The sequence below is a fragment of the Pelophylax lessonae genome (assembly GCF_965119305.1).
Source record: "Pelophylax lessonae genome assembly, chromosome: 3".
NCBI lineage: Eukaryota > Metazoa > Chordata > Amphibia > Anura > Ranidae > Pelophylax > Pelophylax lessonae.
In genome coordinates, this window is record NC_138770.1 from 176235348 (window position 1) to 176259792 (window position 24445).

General features: G+C 40.4%; 1 protein-coding gene across 1 annotated transcript in view; it reads right to left on the bottom strand.

Annotated features, from left to right (window-relative positions):
• Positions 1-24445, bottom strand: part of LOC309550428 (kyphoscoliosis peptidase-like) — a gene marked incomplete at both ends in the record, with an annotated part of 108295 nt that overhangs the window by 45333 nt on the left and 38517 nt on the right. Inside the window, 3 exons of the mRNA XM_082250810.1 lie at positions 717-770; positions 3402-3467; positions 5063-5116. Coding sequence (XP_082106936.1) covers positions 717-770; positions 3402-3467; positions 5063-5116 — 174 coding nt within the window. The remainder of the gene's footprint in view (positions 1-716; positions 771-3401; positions 3468-5062; positions 5117-24445) is intronic.

The window sequence follows — 24445 nt, forward strand, 5'->3', positions numbered from 1 at the left end:
CTGCTTTCTATTAGTCAAATGTTCTTTAACTCTTCTGGTCAAACTGTATGCTAACACAATGGGGTTGATTTACTAGAACTGGAGAGTGCGAAATCTGGTGCAGCTGTGCATGGTAACCAATCAGCTTCTAACTTTAGCTTGTTCAATTAAGAAAAGAAAACCTGGAAGCTGATTGGTTTCTATGCACAGCTGCACCAGATTTTGCACTCTCCAGTTTTAGTAAATCAACCCCAATGTGGCACAACACGCATGTATGCATGGAAATGTTGGGAATTGGCTGTGAATGAGAACGGAGGTTCTCTTGTATTCAATATCAATTCATTCTAGTTGCCAAAATAGGAGGATATCTGAAGCAGGTGTAAACTCCCTTAGTTATGTAACCTATGTAAGTAGGCCCTAATGCTGGCCACACAAACCTGCCAATTTTATTTACAACTTTGCAGCTTTCCATCAGCAGTCAACCCTTGCAATCTGTCACCCAGTGTTTCAAATGTTTCCCAGCGTCGAAGGACCAAACAAAATTGTGGTGATTGGTCAAAACCTCTGCAGTGACAGTCAAAAGGTGTTTTAGTTGATTCATATGACAATTTAGATTTAATCCCCTATTTCTGGGACAAATTAGGGGGCAGTCAGCTAACTGAAAGCTCCAAAGTTGACAAATGTAAAGCTAGCATTAGATACAATTTGCCCCTTAAAAAGCAGAATTATTTACTCACCAGCATTTTGATGACAATTCACATTCGCTATATCCTCATCATTATTCTGAAATCCTTCAGTAAAAATACATCATGAAGTCACTTTACTGTAAGTACTGCAAGTGTTCTGTGGCATCATGTATTTGTTGTACTTGTATGTACAAACATCAATCTATCTCTGCATATGATTATTATATAGTTTAAAACTACACAACATGTACACTGTATGTGAATAGGCGTTTGTTCAGGGTTTTTCTTCCCCATGCAAGTCTATGGTAATCCAAAACCTGTTTGAAGTAAGTCAGATGCAGGTCAGAAGTAGGTAAATTGCAGGTCACATGCACATATCAGTAAATTCTGAATGGCCTCAGAAGAGTCTCAAACTGATGCCATCGACACATGCCCAAAGCTCATTGTCATAGGCAGGGCCGCTGATAAGGGGGTTGCCCCTGTCCTCTTGTACGGGACCCAGGTCAGCTGGGGGGGGGGGGGCATGCAGCAGGGGAATCGGATATAGGTAGTAGAGGGGGTGAATGGTAAAGCGCAGGGAGGGGAGTAGGGAATTACAGGAACTGAACCCCTTGGTGCCTCTCCCTGCAGCGGCTAAAAGCTGGCTTCTCTTTCTCTCTCTCCCATTGGCTTTCAGCTGCTGCAGGAAGAGACACACAGGGGATTGGTTCCTGTTATTGCCCCCCCCCTTTTCCTCACCAATCCCCATCCTTATGCATGATTTGATTCCCCCTGCTCCCCTCTAATAATCATTTTAGTGTTTTTTCAATGAAAATAAAGTTTTAGTATTTTTTAGGGAGCCCTGTCAGGCTGTACGGGGCCCTGTGATTTCTAACACCAGCCCTGGTCACAGGTCCTTGGCCTTATCCTTATGGCTACTATGAAATATGTAAAACCGAGATGTATGTATATACTTTTTAATCTTTCATCTAATCCATTCACTTTTTAACCCTGTCAGTAAGTACTGCTTTGTCATAGAATTTATGAAACCTGCCTTCTGAATGGCAAAGCTGCTGAGAGGATGAGTTTCAGGACACGGAGTCAGTACAGGAATCACAGCTTGCAGGCAACAAGGTATAATGGGATATGTAGTCCTTAGAAAAGGAAAGTAAACATCAGAGGAGAAGTTGCAAAGCATGCAGAGAATCCATGAAATTGTGAAAGGAGATGGCCAGCAGAAAGGAAGCAACTAACTGCTCCCTGCACGCTTCCAGCATGGTAGCCAGTGGGGATCGGTAAGCTCCTGATGCATACTTGGATTTGAGAGTTTTCTGATCATGTGACTGCTGTGACAGCCAACCACAGTGGTCACATGACCCGAATGCCTACCCCTCAGCTTTTAGAACTCCTAAAGGGCTGGGAGGCAGTCGGTGCAAAGCTTATATCGGATATTACAATGCTGATGCTATAAAATGAAAGCGTACGCTCTGACCATGAATGCCCTTTAATTCACTCAATTGGAAGTTATTTGACATAACATTTTTAGTCATGTGGTTATTATTTTCAGCACTTTTTGGCTCTGATTGCAGAAAATAATGATCACAATGGCAAAAAATAACCATTATAGGCTATTTAATTGAGCCTACAGTCCTTTGTGTTTCATATTACATGCAATTACATATAAACATAGGACGACAGACTTCTATAAGAGGGACTAAGCAAAGAGAATATTTACGAATATTATAATTATTATTATTATAATTATATATTATAAAAATTACAAAGAGAATATGTAATTCAGTTCTGCTAATAAAAGTAAGGTAGTCATAAATCACATGACATTACCTGAATATTAATATTATAATATTGTTTTTTTCAAATGCCTACAATACTACAACTAACTATTATGAACTTAGTGCTAAATTTTTATGTTGTTGCTCATAGAGTCTTAGGCTGGCCATACACTAGTAGCTTTTAAAACGTGAATATTCGTGCAAACATATGTATGAAATTCTTTGTACATTTGACAACTGGACAAATGTTGTTCAAAAATTGTGCCTGCTTTGAAAATAACATTTTAGAATGAATGTAATTCCTGAACAAAAACCAGATACATCATCAGAAATTCATTTATTTGAGAAAAAATTTACATCCTGCTTCTTTCATTTTTTTTCGTCACTGTGGTCAAAAACAAAGGTTGATTTATTCCCACTAATGATTAGAAAATCGAACAAACGCTCTTTAATGGAAAAGTTTTGAATGGTAATCTATGCAAATATAGCCAGCATTAGCTAGAGGTGTGCACACTCATAGCTTCTGCTTAAAGTAGAACTATAGGCAAAACTTTTTTTTTTTGGATAGAGCAAGGGAGGGTTATAACCCCTGTCAGATTTTTTTTTACCATCTGTGTCCTATTGTTTGGATTTCCCTTCACTTCCTGTCCCATAGCCAAACAGGAAGTGAGAGGAAATCCCTGCAATTTAAGGGAATTAATTGGGGACCCCCAGGTCACCACAACTAGTGTTCCCATTGGAAGATTTACATTCTATTACTTTTTTTGGGGGGGACAGGCAATTAAAACCTACTAGGTGTTCGAATCCCTCTCCACACTATCCAAAACTAAAGGTTTTTCCTTTAGTTATAGTTTAAATATTGGCCATTGTCAGTACATCATTTAAAACCTCAGCCTGCCCAACCATTATGATATTTTTCAATTTTGAATGTTGGTGGATAGATGGCGACAAACCATTTTCTTACCTTTGTTAGTGAATGATGATCTGATATTTATGTCCTGCCTTCTGGTCTCTGCATCATTTCTGTCACCTGACAGACACATTTCATTATAAAGATGTTGTACAGATAGTGTTGGCACATCAAATGCACAGAAACATTAGGCTAATGTACACAGGGGCCTTTTAGATACATAAAATATACTACAAAAATGTTACTGTATAAGTTGTATATAAGACATTTTTACAGTAGTTAAAGGGAAATGTATGCTGCCTTCCACTGTTCTTCTATTTTCATTCAATTATTAATAAATCACAGTGTAAATACATGTTTTTAACTTTTAACAAGTAATCGCATGACCACAAACCTCGGCGAGTGTGTCTGTCGGAGCTTCTGGTGGGCGTGAACTCTTTCAGGCTCAATAATGGCATAAAGCTATAGATGTTAGTGGGATGATGTTACAGCTCTAAGGATTCAGTGCTGCTGTCAGCCCTGCTCAGACAGATGCAAAATACTGGAGCTTTGTGACCGCTTGAAAAAGAAAGTATTTACTTTGAGATTTATTATTAACCGAATGCAGGAAGTAAAAAAACAATGGGAAGGCGACATTTAAAAAGTATGTGGCTGTTTTGCTTTTCCTACCACTTTAACATTTTGCCGCCAATGTTATGCAGATATTTATCGGCAAAGCGGGTGGCAGAGCTTTCTGTGCTGAGATCCAGGGGCTGACTGGCAACTTTTGGCCCCGGGGGCAAGTACAAACCAGAGGCCCATCCTGCAAACACTCAGCCCCCTTCCTGCTCTCCCTCTTCCTGCCTTCCTCCTGACCCCCATTCCAGGCTGAAGCTCCTCTCCAGGTACTCTCTACTCACCAGGTTAATCCGGGTTCCCAACCTTGCTATTAGAGGGTAGTTGGGGGGGAGGGGAGCTGGGACAGCTTGGTCGGGCTGCCTAGGGGAGGAAAGTCTCCAATGGAGCAGGGAACCGGCCTCTGCTCAGACACTGTTTACACCATCCTTGCTGGGGGGGAGGCTTGCACTCTATCCTTGTCTTCATCCTACATTCAGTAGGTCAGAAGTGGAAACTTTTTACGTCTCATTAACTCTTCTGGTCAAACTGTATGCTAACACAATGGGGTTGATTTACTAGAACTGGAGAGTGCGAAATCTGGTGCAGCTGTGCATGGTAACCAATCAGCTTCTAACTTTAGCTTGTTCAATTAAGAAAAGAAAACCTGGAAGCTGATTGGTTTCTATGCACAGCTGCACCAGATTTTGCACTCTCCAGTTTTAGTAAATCAACCCCAATGTGGCACAACACGCATGTATGCATGGAAATGTTGGGAATTGGCTGTGAATGAGAACGGAGGTTCTCTTGTATCCAATATCAATTCATTCTAGTTGCCAAAATAGGAGGATATCTGAAGCAGGTGTAAACTCCCTTAGTTATGTAACCTATGTAAGTAGGCCCTAATGCTGGCCACACAAACCTGCCAATTTTATTTACAACTTTGCAGCTTTCCATCAGCAGTCAACCCTTGCAATCTGTCACCCAGCGTTTCAAATGTTTCCCAGCTAATTCTGGGAAAAATTAAGGGGCAGTCAGCTAACTGAAAGCTCCAAAGTTGACAAATGTAAAGCTAGCATTAGATACAATTTGCCCCTTAAAAAGCAGAATTATTTACTCACCAGCATTTTGATGACAATTCACATTCGCTATATCCTCATCATTATTCTGAAATCCTTAAGTAAAAATACATCATGAAGTCACTTTACTGTAAGTACTGAAAGTGTTCTGTGGCATCATGTATTTGATGTACTTGTATGTACAAACATCAATCTATCTCTGCATATGATTATTATATAGTTTTAAAAAAAACTACACAACATGCACACTGAATGTGAATAGGCATTTGTTCAGGGTTTTTCTTCCCCATGCAAGTCTATGGTAATCCAAAACCTGTTTGAATTAAGTCAGATGCAGGTCAGAAGTAGGTAAATTGCAGGTCACATGCACATATCAGTGAATTCTGAATGGCCTCAGAAGAGTCTCAAACTGATGGCATCGACACATGCCCAAAGCTCATTGTCATAGGCAGGGCCACTGATAAGGGGGTTTCCCCTGTCCTCTTGTACGAAACCCAGGTCAGCTGGGGGGGGGGGGCATGCAGCAGGGGAATCGGATATGGGTAGTAGAGGGGGTGAATGGTAAAGCGCAGGGGGGGGGAGTGGGGAATTACAGGAACTGAACCCCTTGGTGCCTCTCCCTGCAGCGGCTAAAAGCTGGCTTCTCTTTCTCTCTCTCCCATTGGCTTTCAGCTGCTGCAGGAAGAGACACACAGGGGATTGGTTCCTGTTATTGACCCCCCCTTTCCCTCACCAATCCCCATCCTTATGCATGATTTGATTCCCTCTGCTCCCCTCTAATAATCATTTTAGTGTTTTTTCAATGAAAATAAAGTTTTAGTATTTTTTAGGGAGCCCTGTCAGGCTGTACGGGGCCCTGTGATTTCTAACACCAACCCTGGTCACAGGTCCTTGGCCTTATCCTTATGGCTACTATGAAATATGTAAAACCGAGATGTATGTATATACTTTTTAATCTTTCATCTAATCCATTCACTTTTTAACCCTGTCAGTAAGTACTGCTTTGTCATAGAATTTATGAAACCTGCCTTCTGAATGGCAAAGCTGCTGAGAGGATGAGTTTCAGGACACGGAGTCAGTACAGGAATCACTGCTTGCAGGCAACAAGGTATAATGGGATATGTAGTCCTTAGAAAAGGAAAGTAAACATCAGAGGAGAATTTGCAAAGCATGCAGAGAATCCATTAAATTGTGAAAGGAGATGGCCAGCAGAAAGGAAGCAACTAACTGCTCCCTGTACGCTTCCAGCATGGTAGCCAGTGGGGATCGGTAAGCTCCTGATGCATACTTGGATTTGAGAGTTTTCTGATCATGTGACTGCTGTGACAGCCAACCACAGTGGTCACACGAATGCCTACCCCTCAGCTTTTAGAACTCCTAAAGGGCTTGGAGGCAGTCGGTGCAAAGCTTATATCGAATATTATAATGCTGATGCTATAAAATGAAAGCGTACGCTCTGACCATAAATGCCCTTTAATTTGGGTCAATAATGGCATCTGAGAATGTAGATTTAGTGGCTGTTACGGAGACATGGTTTAATGAAAGAAATGACTGGGACATAACCATACCAGGGTACTCTTTATACAGAAGAGACAGAGAAGGCAAGAAAGGAGGAGGAGTGGCCCTGTATGTGAAAGATAGCATTAAATCTAACCTAATACAAGTTGGTGAGGCCAACATAGAGTCAGTTTGGGTTACGTTGCAGTTTGCTAATCATGCAGTAACTAGTGTAGGTGTGATATATAGACCACCTGGTCAAGTTAAAGAACTAGATGATCTACTAGTTGAAGAAATAGCTAAAATGACAATGAAAGGAGAAGTTATCATTATGGGAGATTTCAATCTTCCAGATATAAACTGGAAAACCAAAATAGCAAGTTCTACCAGGAGTACAGATATTCTAAATTCCCTACTGGGGTTGTCTTTGCAACAAGTGGTTGAGGAGCCAACCCGGAGGGAGGCCATTTTGGATTTGGCATTCACAAATGGGGATTCGGTATATGATGTCATTGTAGGCGAAACCTTGGGATCTAGTGATCACCAGTCAGTGTGGTTTAATATAAGGACTGTGAAAGAGTCACACCACACAAAAACAAAAGTTTTAGATTTTAGAAAAACAAACTTTTCAAAAATGAAATTAGTCATAAATGAGTCCTTATCAGACTGGAACGGATTACATGGAGTCCAGGAGAAATGGGACTACTTAAAAGGTGCATTATTGAAGGCAACAGAAAATTGCATTAGACTTGTCAGTAAAAGCAAAAAAAGGAAGAGACCACTGTGGTACTCAGCAGAAGTGGCCCAAATCATTAAAAATAAAAAGCTAGCATTTTGTAATTATAAAAAAACCCAGAGCAATGAAGATAAGGACATTTTCAAGATTAGGCAGAAAGAGGCCAAGCAAGTTATAAGAACTTCTAAAGCGCAGGCAGAAGAAAAACTAGCTCAGTCTATGAAAAAGGGGGATAAGACATTCTTCAGATATATAAATGAAAAAAGGAAATTAAAACAAGGAATAACTAAATTAAAAACAAAGGACGGAAGGTATGTAGAAGAGAATAAAGGGCTAGCCGACTGCCTTAATGAATACTTCTGTTCAGTTTTTACAGAAGAAAAAGAAGGAGAAGGACCTCCAACTGAAAGGATGACTAATGAATCGTTTGATGCATGTGTCTTTACAGAGGATGACGTTCTAAGATTGCTGTCTAAAGTGAAGACAAATAAGTCACAGGGTCCTGATGAGATACACCCAAGATTATTAAAAGAGCTTAGTGGTGAGCTGGCAAAACCATTAACAGATCTATTTAACCAATCATTAGTAACAGGAGTCGTCCCGGAAGATTGGAAATTGGCAAATGTCAAGCCCATTCACAAGAAAGGTAGTAGGGAGGAATCGAGCAACTATAGACCAGTGAGTCTGACATCAATAGTAGGCAAATTAATGGAAACCCTATTAAAGGATAGGATTGTGGAACATCTTAAATCCCATGGATTGCAAGATGAAAAACAACATGGGTTTACTTCAGGGAGATCATGTCAAACAAATCTTATAGATTTTTTTGACTGGGTGACTAAAATAATAGACGGTGGAGGTGCAGTAGACATTGCATATCTAGATTTTAGTAAGGCTTTTGACACTGTCCCACATAGAAGACTTATCAATAAACTGCAGTCATTGAGCATGGACTCCCATATTGTTGAGTGGATTAGGCAGTAGGGATGATCGAACTTTTGAAAAGTTCGGTTCGACCAGAACACCCGAACTTCACGAAAGTTCGGCCCGGATTTCAGAACCCCATTGAAATCAATGGGACCCGAACTTCTGTAATCAAAAAACACCATTTTTAAGCCCTAAAACCCAATAAATGCCCCTAAAAAGTGCCTAGGGTTCTGGGTCATGCCCCATTAACTATTAATCACACAAAAAAAAGTTCTTAAAAATTGTCATTTTTGATAAAAAAGCCAATTATTGAAAAATTAAAAAAAAAAAAAAAGAGATTTTTTTGATTTTTACTTTGGATTTAGTATCTGGGGGGTCTAAAAGGTGTGCATGTGAAGTTTCAGCTCTGTAGCATGTCCAGAACCATGAAAAAAAAAAAGATAATTTTTCAGTAGAACAGGGATGTGGTTCGGGAGCCTCCTTTAACTTTAACACCTATATGATCTTTTTTTCTGGTTCTGGACATGCTACAGAGCTGAAACTTCACAGGTACACCTTTTAGACCCCCCAGACACAAAATCACACAAAAAAAGTTCTTAAAAATTGTCATTTTTGATAAAAAAGCCAATTATTGAAAAATTAAAAAAAAAAAAAAAAAGAGATTTTTTTGATTTTTACTTTGGATTTAGTATCTGGGGGGTCTAAAAGGTGTGCATGTGAAGTTTCAGCTCTGTAGCATGTCCAGAACCATGAAAAAAAAAAAGATAATTTTTCAGTAGAACAGGGATGTGGTTCGGGAGCCTCCTTTAACTTTAACACCTATATGATCTTTTTTTCTGGTTCTGGACATGCTACAGAGCTGAAACTTCACAGGTACACCTTTTAGACCCCCCAGACACAAAATCACACAAAAAAAGTTCTTAAAAATTGTCATTTTTGATAAAAAAGCCAATTATTGAAAAATTAAAAAAAAAAAAAAAAAAAAAGAGATTTTTTGATTTTTACTTTGGATTTAGTATCTGGGGGGTCTAAAAAGTGTGCATGTGAAGTTTCAGCTCTGTAGCATGTCCAGAACCAGAAAAAAAAAGATCGTTTGTATTAGAAAACTTTAAGCACAGGAATATGGCTTCTCTGCTGTAACACCTTGCCGGTTTAATAGCAGGCATTTTTTTGGGTTCTTTGCAGTCAGGAAAAACATCTGAACTTGTGTATAGTAGTACTGTGCACAAGTTCTGATGTTTTGCCTGCCTCCAAAATTCCCCAAAAAATGCCAGCAAAAACACACCTGGGCATTTTTTTTTTTGATTCAAGCGTTTTTTTTTGGCATTTTTTGGGGTTCTTTTGAGGCAGGCAAAACATCTGAACATGTGTATAGGGGGGATATATAGACATATATGTCTGAATATATACCCCTAGACATATATAGGTGTGATAGTAGCAGAAATAAATGCTTGCGCTAATGAAATCATTTACAGTAATATATTTCTGCTACTATCACACCTATATATGTCTAGGGGTATATATTCAGACATATATGCCTATATATACACCCTATACACATGTTCAGATGTTTTGCCTGCCTCAAAAGAACCCCAAAAAATGCCAAAAAAAACGCTAGCGTCAAAAAAAAAAAATGCCCAGGTGTGTTTTTGCTGGCATTTTTTGGGGATTTTGGAGGCAGGCAAAACATCAGAACTTGTGCACAGTACCACTATACACAAGTTCAGATGTTTTTCCTGACTGCAAAGAACCCAAAAAAATGCCTGCTATTAAACCGGCAAGGTGTTACAGCAGAGAAGCCATATTCCTGTGCTTAAAGTTTTCTAATACAAACGATCTTTTTTTTTCTGGTTCTGGACATGCTACAGACCTGAAACTTCACATGCACACCTTTTAGACCCCCCAGATACTAAATCCAAAGTAAAAATCAAAAAATCTCTTTTTTTTTTTTTTTTTTTTTTTTTTTTTTTTTAATTTTTCAATAATTGGCTTTTTTATCAAAAATGACAATTTTTAAGAACTTTTTTTGTGTGATTTTGTGTCTGGGGGGTCTAAAAGGTGTACCTGTGAAGTTTCAGCTCTGTAGCATGTCCAGAACCCCAAAAAAAGATCATATAAGTGTAAAAGAGGGGTCCCACCATCCCTGCTCTACTGAAAAATTATCTTTTTTTCTGGTTCTGGACATGCTACAGAGCTGAAACTTCACAGGTACACTTTTTAGACCCCCCAGACACTAAATCCAAAAAAAGTCATGCCTGCCTCCAAAAATGCCCGATAAATGCAAGAAAAAGCGCCGTAGAGAAGCCGTATTCCTGTTCTAATAAAAATTATAAGAAAATGCTAATTTTTGGGGGGTTCTGGACATGCTACAGAGCTGAAACTTCACATGTACACTTTTTAGACCCCCCAGATACTAAATCCAAAGTAAAAATCAAAAAATCTCTTTTTTTTTTTTTTTTTTTTTTTTTTTAAATTTTTCAATAATTGGCTTTTTTATCAAAAATGACAATTTTTAAGAACTTTTTTTTGTGTGATTTTGTGTCTGGGGGGTCTAAAAGGTGTACCTGTGAAGTTTCAGCTCTGTAGCATGTCCAGAACCATAAAAAAAAAGATCGTTTGTATTAGAAAACTTTAAGCACAGGAATATGGCTTCTCTGCTGTAACACCTTGCCGGTTTAATAGCAGGCATTTTTTTGGGTTCTTTGCAGTCAGGAAAAACATCTGAACTTGTGTATAGTGGTACTGTGCACAAGTTCTGATGTTTTGCCTGCCTCCAAAACCCCCCAAAAAATGCCAGCAAAAACACACCTGGGCATTTTTTTTTTAACGCTAGCGTTTTTTTTGGCATTTTTTGGGGTTCTTTTGAGGCAGGCAAAACATCTGAACTTGTGTATAGTGGTACTGTGCACAAGTTCTGATGTTTTGCCTGCCTCCAAAACCCCCCAAAAAATGCCAGCAAAAACACACCTGGGCATTTTTTTTTTTGACACTAGCGTTTTTTTGGCATTTTTTGGGGTTCTTTTGAGGCAGGCAAAACATCTGAACATGTGTATAGGGGGTATATATAGGCATATATGTCTGAATATATACCCCTAGACATATATAGGTGTGATAGTAGCAGAAATATATTACTGTAAATGATTTCATTAGCGCAAGCATTTATTTCTGCTACTATCACACCTATATATGTCTAGGGGTATATATTCAGACATATATGTCTATATATACCCCCTATACACATATTCAGATGTCATGTCTGACATCAAACATGTCCTCAAAAAAGCACTGGCAGTGGCAGCCCCTGCAGCATTAAAAAATGCTTGCTGGTGAGAAGCCACATTCCTGTTCCGAAGCAGAGAAATGATCATTTCTCTATAGCGGTCACCCTGCTATGGAAGGGTTTTGTCACCCTGCCATAGCAGTCACTGCCAGTTAACCCTACACTACACTACGGTCCCCTGACACTTAACACTTTCCCTACAGAAACTAAATTTTTGAAGCTAACTTAAGTGTAAAGGAGCACTCTAACTACACTAGATATCCCTTTCCTCACACTAAAAATAGCTAAATGACACTTTTAAAGTAAAATTAACAGAACTGCTTCCACTCTCTTCCATGTCCATTATAACAATGCTGGGAATATGGCGGGGGCGATCTTATATACTGGGGGGCGTATTCACTAATGATTGGTCTAGGGACCCCCTAGTCACTCCAATCACATTCCTAGCATTCTTCTGCCCCCTCAATTGGCTTTTGCTAATGGTTCTGGTCCAATCACGGGCTTTTAAAGCCCATTTCCTGAAGCATTGCATTTTGGGCGGTTCTGGTTGCCGAATTCCGAACTTTTTGGGCAAAAAGTTCTAAATTCGGCCGAACCTCGAACACCCAATGTTCGGGCCGAACCGATGGTGGACCCGAACCGTTCGATCATCCCTATTAGGCAGTGGCTTAGTGACAGACAACAGAGGGTTGTAGTCAATGGAGAACATTCAGAACAAGGTCATGTTACCAGTGGGGTACCTCAGGGATCTGTACTGGGACCAATTTTGTTTAATATCTTCATAAGTGATATTGCAAAAGGCCTCGATGGTAAGGTTTGTCTTTTTGCTGATGACACAAAGATATGTAACAGGGTTGATGTTCCTGGAGGGAAACGCCAAATGGAAAAGGATTTAGGAAAACTAGAAGAATGGTCAGAACTCTGGCAACTGAAATTTAATGTGGATAAGTGCAAGATAATGCACCTGGGGCGTAAAAACCCAAGGGCAGAATATAGAATATTTGACACAGTCCTGACCTCAGTATCTGAGGAAAGGGATTTAGGAGTAATTATTTCAGAAGACTTAAAGGTGGGAAGACAATGTAATAGAGCAGCACGAAATGCCAGCAGAATGCTTGGATGTATAGGGAGAGGTATAAGCAGTAGAAAGAGAGAAGTGCTTATGCCGCTGTACAGAACACTGGTGAGACCTCACTTGGAGTATTGTGCGCAGTACTGGAGGCCATATCTCCAGAAGGATATAGATACTCTAGAGAGAGTTCAGAGAAGAGCTACTAAACTAGTACATGGATTGCAGGAAAAAACTTACCAGGAAAGGTTAAAGGACCTTAACATGTATAGCTTGGAAGAAAGAAGAGACAGAGGGGATATGATAGAAACTTTTAAATACATAAAGGGAATTAACTCGGTAAAGGAGGAGAGCATATTTAAAAGAAGAAAAGCTACCACAAGAGGACACAGTTTTAAATTAGAGGGGCAAAGGTTTAAAAGTAATATGAGGAAGTATTACTTTACTGAGAGAGTAGTGGATGCATGGAATAACCTTCCTGCAGAAGTGGTAGCTGCAAATACAGTGAAGGAGTTTAAGCATGCATGGGATAGGCATAAGGCTATCCTTCATATAAGATAGGGCCAGGGACTATTCATAGGATTCAGATATATTGGGCAGACTAGATGGGCCAAATGGTTCTTATCTGCCGACACATTCTATGTTTCTATGTTTCTATGTTTCTATGTTAATTCACTCAATTGGAAGTTATTTGACATAACATTTTTAGTCATGTGGTTATTATTTTCAGCACTTTTTGGCTCTGATTGCAGAAAATAATGATCACAATGGCAAAAAATAACCATTATAGGCTATTTAACCCTCCTCTTATGTTAGGGTCAGAACCGACCCATTTTCAGGTTTTGAATGTCTACAAGTATCACATAAATTTGTTTATTGCATCAAGATTTTTTTACTTTGTCAGGAACCTCTATTTAAACAATGTAATAGAAAAAGAATCCTTTTCACTAAATTATAAAATACTGTGGTGAAAATTAAGACGTTCATGGTGTTAGGGTCAATTCCGACCCAGTTATAATATAGAATTTTAGGACACTAATAAGTTCCAAAACTGAAATCATAAACAATCTCTCTGCTTAGTAACACTGACAGCCAATCCCCTCTCAACCCTGTGAGCTGTAGTTAGGGAGGGGCCTATCTCTTTTCCTGCTTGTCTGCTTCTCTAAATAAAGTGAAGAAACATATGACAAATACATTTCAGAGTTGCTGATTTTATTTTACCATTTTTTAAATTTGAAAATGAGAGGTATGCTATCAAAAGAAAGGTCTAAGGGGTAACACCAAAAATATTAAAACCAATCTTTTCAAGGATAAAGAAGCCTAACAAGGTAACCAAGAGGTAAGAAACAAATTTGATGATAAATAATTATTCAGAGGGTATTTTATGGCTGATTTAAAACACGGGTCAAAACCGACCCTAACATCATGGATAGTAACAGAATTCTAACATAAGAGGAGGGTTAATTGAGCCTACAGTCCTTTGTGTTTCCTATTACATGCAATTACATATAAACATAGGACGACAGACTTCTATAAGAGGGACTAAGCAAAGAGAATATTTACGAATATTATAATTATTATTATTATAATTATATATTATAAAAATTACAAAGAGAATATGTAATTCAGTTCTGCTAATAAAAGTAAGGTAGTCATAAATCACATGACATTACCTGAATAGTAATATTATAATATTGTTTTTTTTCAAATGCCTACAATACTACAACTAACTATTATGAACTTAGTGCTAAATTTTTATGTTGTTGCTCATAGAGTCTTAGGCTGGCCATACACTAGTAGCTTTTAAAATGTGAATATTCGTGCAAACATATGCATGACATTTTTTGTACATTTGACGACTGGACAAATGTTGTTCAAAAATTGTGCCTGCTTTGAAAATTAAATTTTAGAATGAATGTAATTCCTGAACAAAAACCAGATATATCATTAGAGATTCATTTATTTGAGAAAAAATTTACATCCTGCTTCTTTAATTTTTTTTCGTCACTGTGGTCAAAATCAAAGGTTTTGACCATAATGATTAGAAGATCGATCAAACACTCTTTAATGGAAAAGTTTTGAATGGTAATCTATACGAATATAGCCAGCATTAGCTAGTGGTGTGCAGACTCATAGCTTCTGCTTAAAGTAGAACTATAGGCAAAACTTTTTTTTTTTTTTTGGAGAGAGCAAGGGAGGGTTATAATCCCTGTCAGATTTTTTTTTTCCATCTGTGTCCTATTGTTTGGATTTCCCTTCACTTCCTGTCCCGTAGCCAAACAGGAAGTGAGAGGAAATCCCTGCAAATTAGGGGAATTCCTTGGGGACCCCCAGGTCAGTGTTCCCATTGGAGGATTTACCTTCTATTACTTTTTTGGGGGGGCAACCCAAAATGTGTGATTTTCCTTTACTTTCACTTTCAACGACAATGGTAAACAGGACAAATAGAGAGAAGGAATCTCCTTAACTGGGGCACAGACAGCAATTAAAACCTACTAGGTGTTCTAATCCCTCTCCACACTATCCAAAACTAAAAGTTTTGCCTTTAGTTATAGTTTAAATATTGGCCATTGTCAGTATATCATTTAAAACCTCAGCCTGCCCAGCCGTTATGATATTATTCAGTTTTAAATGTTGGTGGATAGATGGCAACAAACCATTTTCTTACCTTTGTTAGTGAATGATGATCTGATATTTATGTCCTGCCTTCTGGTCTCTGCATCATTTCTGTCACCTGACAGACACATTTCATTATAAAGATGTTGTACAGATAGTGTTGGCACATCAAATGCACAGAAACATTAGGCTAATGTACACAGGGGCCTTTTAGATACATAAAATATACTACAAAAATGTTACTGTATAAGTTGTATATAAGACATTTTTACAGTAGTTAAAGGGAAATGTATGATGCCTTCCACTGTTCTTCTATTTTCATTCAGTTATTATTAAATCACAGTGTAAATACATGTTTTTAACTTTTAACAAGTAATCGCATGACCGCAAATCTCCGGCGAGTGTGTCTGTCGGAGCTTCTGGTGGGCGTGAACTCTTTCAGACTCAATAATGGCATAAAGCTATAGATGTTAGTGGGATGATGTTACACCTCTAAGGATTCAGTGCTGCTGTCAGCCCTGCTCAGACAGATGCAAAATACTGGAGCTTTGTGAACGCTTGAAAAAGAAAGTATTTACTTTGAGATTTATTATTAACCGAATGCAGGAAGTAGAAAAACAATGGGGAGGCGACATTTAAAAAGTATGTGGCTGTTTTGCTTTTCCTACCACTTTAACATTTTGCCGCCAATGTTTTGCATATATGTATCGGCAAAGCGGGTGGTAGAGCTTTCTGTGCTGAGATCCAGGGGCTGACTGGCAACTTTTGGCCCTGGGGGCAAGTACAAACCAGACGCCCATCCTGCTGCCACTCAGCCCCCCCTCCTGCTCTCCCTCTTCCTGCCTTCCTCCTGACCCCCATTCCAGGCTGAAGCTCCTCTCCAGGTACTCTCTACTCACCAGGTTAATCCGGGTTCCCAACCTTGCTATTAGAGGGTAGTTGGGGGGGAGGGGAGCTGGGACAGCTTGGTCGGGGCTGCCTAGGGGAGGAAAGTCTCCAATGGGGCAGGGAACCGGCCTCTGCTCAGACACTGTTTACACCATCCTTGCTGGGGGGGGAGCTTGCACTCTATCCTTGTCTTCATCCTACATTCAGTAGGTCAGAAGTGGAGACTTTTTACGTCTCATCACCAGTAATCCTTTAGGCATGTCTGTGGCAGAAGAGGTGCAGCCTTTTAACAGGGCATCAGAGCGGCTTGGGGGGGGGGCAATTGCCCCCCTGGCCTAGTCCTCCCCTGCTGAGATTACACTCAACTAACAAACAATATTAATGTCAATAAAATAGAAATATAAGAAAAGAAAATCAACAGAAAATAATAGTTGAAGGGAGAGGGGGAAGAAGGAGGTATTTTAGGGCTGATTGGGTAAATTAAGGGGTTAATAAGGGGTTAAATATAGATAAATGTAATTTATCTTTTTATTTGTCAGGTTGCTTTTACATTCCTTTGGTCTGCAGATGAATGAAGCAAAGTGTATGCAAAAGTAACAAAGTATTTTGTATTTCCCTAGTTCACATTAGAACAGTGTTGATAAACAGAAGGCCCTTTTTGACAGTAGCAGCTGCTTGAGCTGCTGTATTTACACAACTTCAGACTTTTATTTTAAGAGCCTGGAATTGTCAGCAAGTGAAAGAGTGGATGTGGCAGTAGAACAGAACGATTGGACCTGCTACATGTTCTGTATACTTTACAAAAGTTTTTTTCTGTCCTCAACTAAAGTATTTATATTGCAGTAGGGCCCCTCTGCACTGAAAGGATTATAAATGATCATTAAATCTAGGGGTAGAGGAATAAATTCTGATACTTACCTCGTCCTCTCTCTGTAAGGCTTCTACCACACTGTGCAACCGGTCCTCTGAAGTGACTGGTCGCACTCTTTGGTTGCACTCTGAAGCCATCAAGTACAATGCAGGGCTAGCAGTTTTTGATATCAATGTTTTCCATTTTTTAATAGAATGTTCAAAAATTGGTAAAGTATAGAGTAGTGGGACTTTTATATGCCAAATGAGAACATAAACAGAGTAAAAGTATTTATACATTTTATTGTTATACAAATATATATATAAAAGAGAAAAAGAAAAAGAATATACTACAAGGTAAATGTTTAAAAACACTTTTGTACAAAAAAGCCTTCCGGCTATTTTGGAGCTACATCAATATAGTGTACACATGCACTTGTAAATGGTCTACGCATGTCGCGGGGCCCCCCGCTTCTTCAGGACCGTACACGTATCGTAGATGCGTTCTATATAAGGCTCTTACAAAAGTCCAAAAATATTGATTATTCGTCCCTACTACAGAAGAGAGAAATAAAAGGACTGTCTCAAGATTCCGGTCCCTGAGATGAAATCCAGACCCAATTTGGTTAGAGCACACGTATCAAACACAAGGCCCCAGTGCCGAATCTGGCCCTCCAGGCCATTTCTTGAGACCCTCGCACCTCTTCCGCAGCTGTGGCAACCCCTTCATTGTTGCCCCTCCCTTTTCTCAGCAATCAGCAGCAGTGAGGAGGACAGAAGATCCTGCACTTCTCCATGCAGCTACAGAGAGGCTCGTATCTACCCCCCCCCCCCGTCTCAGGAGATCGCAACAGAGAGGAAGACAGAAATCCTCCTACAGATCCTGTGCTTCTCTGTGCAGCCGCAGCACTCCCTCCTCTCCACTTCCCCTGGTCTTAACATTCAGCAGACACCAGCCCTCTTCTGGTGCTCCTCCAGACTGCACTTTCTACTTCCCAGCTCCGCCCAAGCTTCTTCCCAACAGCAGCACAAGGTAAGGGGGTGCAGTGTGATGTAAGAGAGGGTGAGGGACTCTTGACTTCTAATGGTAGGGGGGGTGCTCTTGACATCTGATGTAAGGGAGGTGGGGTGCTCTAGACATCTAGTTCTATAGATACAATTGGCCCTTTGAGGGCAACCATAATGCTGATTTGGTCCATGATGAAATGGAGTTTGACACCCCTGGGTTAGAGGTAGATGTTCAAGATGATATATCAGATGTATATAATATAATCAAAGGGGTGTAAATCCCCTCACAATTTAAAGAGGGGGATGCCCCTGATGTAATGATGGAATCAGTCACTTCAATGGAAATAGCATGGGCTGATAGTCAACTGAGTTCATCTAAACTTATCCTCTGGTAAATGATATAGCTCTGAACTAGCCAGTAGTATTTTTTGTACAAAAGTGTTTTTAAACATTTACCTTGTTGTAATTTATTTTTCTCTTTTATATATATAATTGTATAACAAAAACATTTTTTTATACTTTTACTCTCATATGGCATATTAAAAGCCCCACTACTCTATACTTTACCAATTTTTGAATATATCTACAGGATGATGTCAATGTGAACTTGACAATATTTTTCATGACATTTCACCTGTCAAAAACGTTTTAATAGAATGATTTTTGATAACAAACATATTTTTTCTGACATGTGACCTCTTCCATGTGCTCCTTGCTGTAAAGATCAGTTACAGGCTGGGGTGGTTGCCATTTGTTTGTACATTTTCATACAAGTACATGATAACACAGATATCAGTCTTTTATCCTCTTTATTGGGGTCTGCCCATTTCTGCTCTGTTGTGCCAATCATGGAAAACAAGGGAATCCATTTCTGTGTTCTGGTTTCACTGCCACAAAGCTTTATGGTCCTTTATTAATGGATTTGTTATTATTGTAAGGTGGGCAAGTATTTTTCTTAGGAACGTGGAGTGACCATTTCCTCATTTCACTTGCTTGGTTTTATAATTTATTTGCTGTATTTTCTGTTTCTTTAAAAAAAATGATTTCTTTGCTGTGTTTACTGCTGCTTTGTTAATAATTATTTCATGCATCTCACCATTGCACAATAAAAATGGTTTCAGTCATGCCTGTGCTGTATTTCCTGGTGTAGTTATGATTCCGGCCATGCACAGGTCATAAAAGATTTCTCAAGTGGAATCCTTAACAAACACACGTGCAATGTTGGATAAGATTCTCCCTTTCATTGTCTGAATCAGCACAGGAGCACATTGGACACAACCAACAAATGTGGAGGAAAGTACAGGCATACCCCACTTTTAAGTACACAATGGGACCAGAGCACGTATGTAAAACGAAAATGTACTTAAAGTGAAGCAATACCTTTTTTCATTTCTCAATGCATGTAAATACACTAGCTCCATAGGAAATCTTGGTCAGCTTGACATGGCACTGCTCCCAAACCATAAATGACAAGGACACCAAGCATGGGGAACATGTGAAGGGGATCCAGGACTATGACATGGTAGATTACCCAGGCAAGCTGGCCGGCCACAAAATAAGATATGTTGTAGTCCTGGGTCCCCTCTCGGTGCTCCCTAAGATTGGTATCCCTGTCACTTATGGTTTGGGAGCAGTGCCAAGTCAATTTGACCAAGATTTCCCATAGATGCAAATGTTAAAAACCGGGAGTAGTGCCATGCCAATTTGACCAGGCTGTGTCCGTACTCGCGAGTGTACGTAAAGTGAGTGTACTTAAAACGGGGTATGCCTGTATTACAAAGATTTTATGTTAAAATAAAATGTTTTGTATGCACTGGCATTTTTTTTTTTTTTAGGGATAGAGAGTGATAGGGACATGAAGCTAATGAAGTGTCTCCATGGGTGGCCGCCACCCCCCCCCCCCCCCACACACACACACACACACACACACAAACCCCCCCTTTTTCCTTCTGTCATGAGTGTTTTCTTTCTTTTCATTAAATGATAGTTAATAAAAGTTATGGTTTTGTCCAGGCTTTCTGCTGGTTTCTCTTTTCTATTTTGCAGGACACAACCTCTCACCTTCTGTTACTGAGGAGAGCTTCTCAAAGCCAGGGCCATCTTACCGAATGGCCACGCTGGGCAGTTGCCTGGGGGCCCCAATTGCCCAGGGGGCCCCCTCCTGTCTAGCGACCCAGCCTCAGCCAAGCATTAATACCGATTCCTGTGTGCATCCCACCGCCGAACTTAGCAGGTGGCAAGTGCCAGTCAGCCCTGCTCTGCTGTCAGGCCACCTGGGCCGTGGAGGGGGAGCGCACAACTGCAGAAATGCCTATCTGCCTCCACACAGGATAGTCGAGTCTGACTCCCCTGACTCCCCTCTGTGTGTGTGTGTGTTCATCGGGCCCAGCCGCCGAACTTGGAGGCTGCCATTAGCCTGGCACTGCTGTAACAATAAATATCTTCTTATTGATAATTTGCATTTTTATTCTCGTGGGTGATTGATTTTTTTTTTTCTTTTTTAACTAAACTTTAGCTTTTGTTTGTATTGGCCACAGATTAAATGAATTTATGTCAAGATTGCACATCATTTTTTAGGAATAATTTGTAACAGCGCAAGTTCACCTGTATACATTGATATTTGTGTTTATCTCACATTTAAGTTGCAGCTTTCGATTAGTTATTGTAGCGCAATATTTTTTTCCTTTTAAATTGATGTTTTACAAGGTGATCGTTTACAACAGAAACAGAGACAGAAAGAGGACAGGGCATCCCTGCAGTAAAGATTTCTCCAGGATCCAGCTGCCTGCACAACACAAGATGTACCTCATTATAGGTATTGTAAGTGATGTGACTAAAGCTGTAGGGATTTTTTTTACCACTTCAGCTCCGGACAAGCCATTTTTTGTGATACGGCACTGCATTGCTTTAACTGACAATTGCACGGTTGTGCGACGCTGTACCCAAACAAAATCAATGTCCTTATTTTCCCCACAAATAGAGATTTCTTTTGGTGGCATTTGATCACCACTGCGGTTTTTATTTTTTGCCCTATAAACAAAAAAAGGCAGACAATTTTGAAAAAAAAAATATATATATTTTTTACTTTCTGCTAGCAGAAACACAAGATCTCCTTCTTCCTTACTAGCAGAATGGCCATCCGCCTTGTTTACATAGGCAGACCGCCGTTCTGCCTCTCTTGGAATAATCGCTGGGTTTCCAGGGGACATCAGGTCTGCCAGACCCGCTGATTGGCTCCCGCTGTGTCCTACACCACAGCGGGAGCGGTGTATGTGATTTCGCACTTAGGGGCCACCTTGCCGCTGTATATGTATGTGGGACGGTCCTTAAGCGGTTAAACTAAACTTCAGCTGATAAGTTTCAACCCAGTCAAAGAAGGAATTAATGTGTGCTCTATTTAATTTAAATGTTATAAAGAGGGACGAGACATAAATGCTCTACCAGCAGAGCTTTTTTTCAGCCAGAATGTGGAGGAACTGGGTTAGGCCACCTCTGGCGCAGGCTCTGTTTTTGTTGTTCATTACTGTCTCTTTAAATACAGAAGTTTAACCTCTGTGTTTAGAAGTGACAGCGCTCCTCTCACGGCAGCTGCACTGAATCCTCCCTGCCCTGCACATGAGGGATGTATAGAGCCAGGCTAGTCCAAGGGGCAGCAGCTCCTGAAACCTGTGCCTGTTCTGCAGCCTGCAGCCTGCTCTCTACTGAGGCAATCTGTAGCAGCTGTTCTATATCAGCTACTGTCAAGGGAATTTGGGGGTGGGAGGAGACCTCTGTATTGGGGGGGAGGGGGGGAGTGGTGGGTGATTTGGGGGAATGGAGGAGTCACTTTTTGTTGTAAACTGACCAGTGAGATATGCACTTCTGATCCCTGTACGTAGGGAACTCCTGAACCCTGCACTCTGTACGCAGGACAGTCCTGAACTTTACACTCTGTATGTCATGAACTCTGCACTCTGTGCATAGCGCACACCTGAACACTGCACTCTGTACGTAGCGTACTCCTGAACTCTGCACTCTGTATGCAAGGCACTCCTGAACTAGGTACATAGCACACTCCTGAACTTTGCTTTCTCTATGCAAGGTACTCCTGAACCCTGAACTCTGTACACAGGGCACTCCTGAACCTTACACTCTGTATGTCATGTACTCCTGAACTCTTCACTCTGTACATAGCACACACCTGAACCCTCCACTCTGTACGTAGCCCACTGATAAAATCTGCCCTCCCAATACAAGGCACTCCTGAACTCTGCAGTCTGCATGCAGGGCACTCCTGAACTCTGCACTCTGCATTCGGCGCACTCCTGATCTCTGCAATCTGTACATAGTGCACTCCTAAACTCTGCACTCTGTATGCAGGGCACTTCTGAACTCTGCACTCTACATAGCACACACCTGAACCCTGCACAGTGTACGTAGTGCACTCCTGAACTCTGCACTCTGTATGCAAGGCACTCCTGAACTCTGTATATAGCACACTCCTGAACTCTGCACTCTCTATGCAAGGTACTTGCACTCTGTACAGAGGGCACTCCTGAATTTTACACTCTGTATGTACTTCTGAACTCCACACTTTTTACATAGCACACGCCTGAACCCTGAACTCTGTACGTAGCGTACTTCTGAACACTGCACTCCTTATGCAAGGCACTCCTGAACTCTGCAGTCTGCATGAAGTGCACTCCTGGACTCTGCATTCTGTACATAGCGCACTCCTAAACTGCACTCTGTACATAGCACACTACTAAACTCTGTACTCTGTATGCAGGGCACTCCTGAACTCTGCACTCTGTTCATAGCACACTCCTAAACCCTGCACTCCCTATGTGAGGCACTCCTGAACTCTGCACTCTGTACACAGGGCAACCCTGAAGTTTACACTCTGTGTCTCATGTACTCCTGAACTCTGCACTCTGTACATAGCACACACCTGAACCATGCACTCTGTATGTAGCGCACCCCTGAATTCTGCACTCCCTATGCAAGGCACTCCTAAACTTTGCACTCTGCACTCAGGGCACTCCTGAACTCTGCACTCTGTGCATCGCACAGTCTTAAACACTGCACTCTGTATGCAGGGCACTACTAAACTCTGAACTCTGTACATAGCTCACTCCTAAACTCTGCACTCTGTACATAGCACACTCCTGAACTCTGCACTCTGTATTCAGGGCACTCCTGAATTCTGCACTCTGTACATAGTGCACTCCTAAACTCTGCACTATGTACATAGCACACTACTTCATCCAATCAGAGAATGCTTTGTAATAATTGAAAATATAGTAAGGCGTTCTGTGAATGGCAGTAGGACCCAGAAGATTGTGGTGATCACTGTAGTAGTGCTGACTACCAGGGCCGTTGTTAGACTATTTTGAGCCCTAGGCAAGACCAGCTACTTGCGCCCCCCCCTCACAAAAAAAAAAAAGACATACAGGAACGTGATTGTGCTCTGAAGGGCCGCCTTGTCGCAGTATATGTGCGTGGGGAGGTCCCGAAGCCGATATATACAAAACGGCAGTCTTTTTATATAATATGTACAAAAGCATATATATAATAATAATATTATATTATATTTATTATATATAATATAATATTGGGGATCACATAAGACTGCTGTTTTTGTATATATTATATTTTCCTGCTGATATAATATTGGGGAATGGCCCACAAGACTGCTGCTCATATAATTTTCTGCTGATATCACACACTGGTCCATCCCCATCTCTTCTCTTGTCTTACCTAAGATCATCATTTTTTCTATTCTCTGCACTTAGGTGGGTTAAGTACCCACAAAGTGTGGATTATTCATTTTATCAACCAAGGGGACTTTAGTTACTATGTACAGTATGTCTGCTATTGCCCAATGTTCTTGTTTTAGCTTCTAACAGTGGGACTATTTTGGAGGGCTGGGGGGTGGATGTTATCTATGTAGCTGCTGGTACCTGCTTGCAGTATGCCTTGGGTTTGCCAATGCCAATATTTGCCCACAATCCAGTATCCGATATATATTTGTCCATACTATAAATATCTACATGCTATAATACTGACTACAGGAAATTCGGAATATGACTGCAGAGTGTGTATACTATAGGCATATAATAACATCACATATGGAAAAATAAGAAAGAAAATGGAAATCATCAGTAAAAAAAAAGGTTCCAATAGCATAGAAGGATATCTTCTTATGATGACACCTCCAACAGTGCCACAAATCAAAAGTATAATTTCATGACACTTCCTGCTGCATGTCCAGGACAAGAAGTGAGAGGAAATCTTCTAATCTGACAGAGATACTAACCCATACCTCCTAACTTTTTAAGATGGAAAGGTGGGACACCTATTAGCGAAAGTATTTAGGCATAGGACACACCCCCTTAAAGGAGAATTATGGTGCTTATAATGCTTAGGTAACCAGTTCCCGTCTGACCAAAGACCGAGTTATGGTAGCACCGGCCTCTTGTTGATCCGAGTGGACATAATATGAAGTCCTACTGGATTAGGCCACGCAGTGGTGCGCTCTGTCACCAGCCATGTCCACGGGATACTGCAGATGAC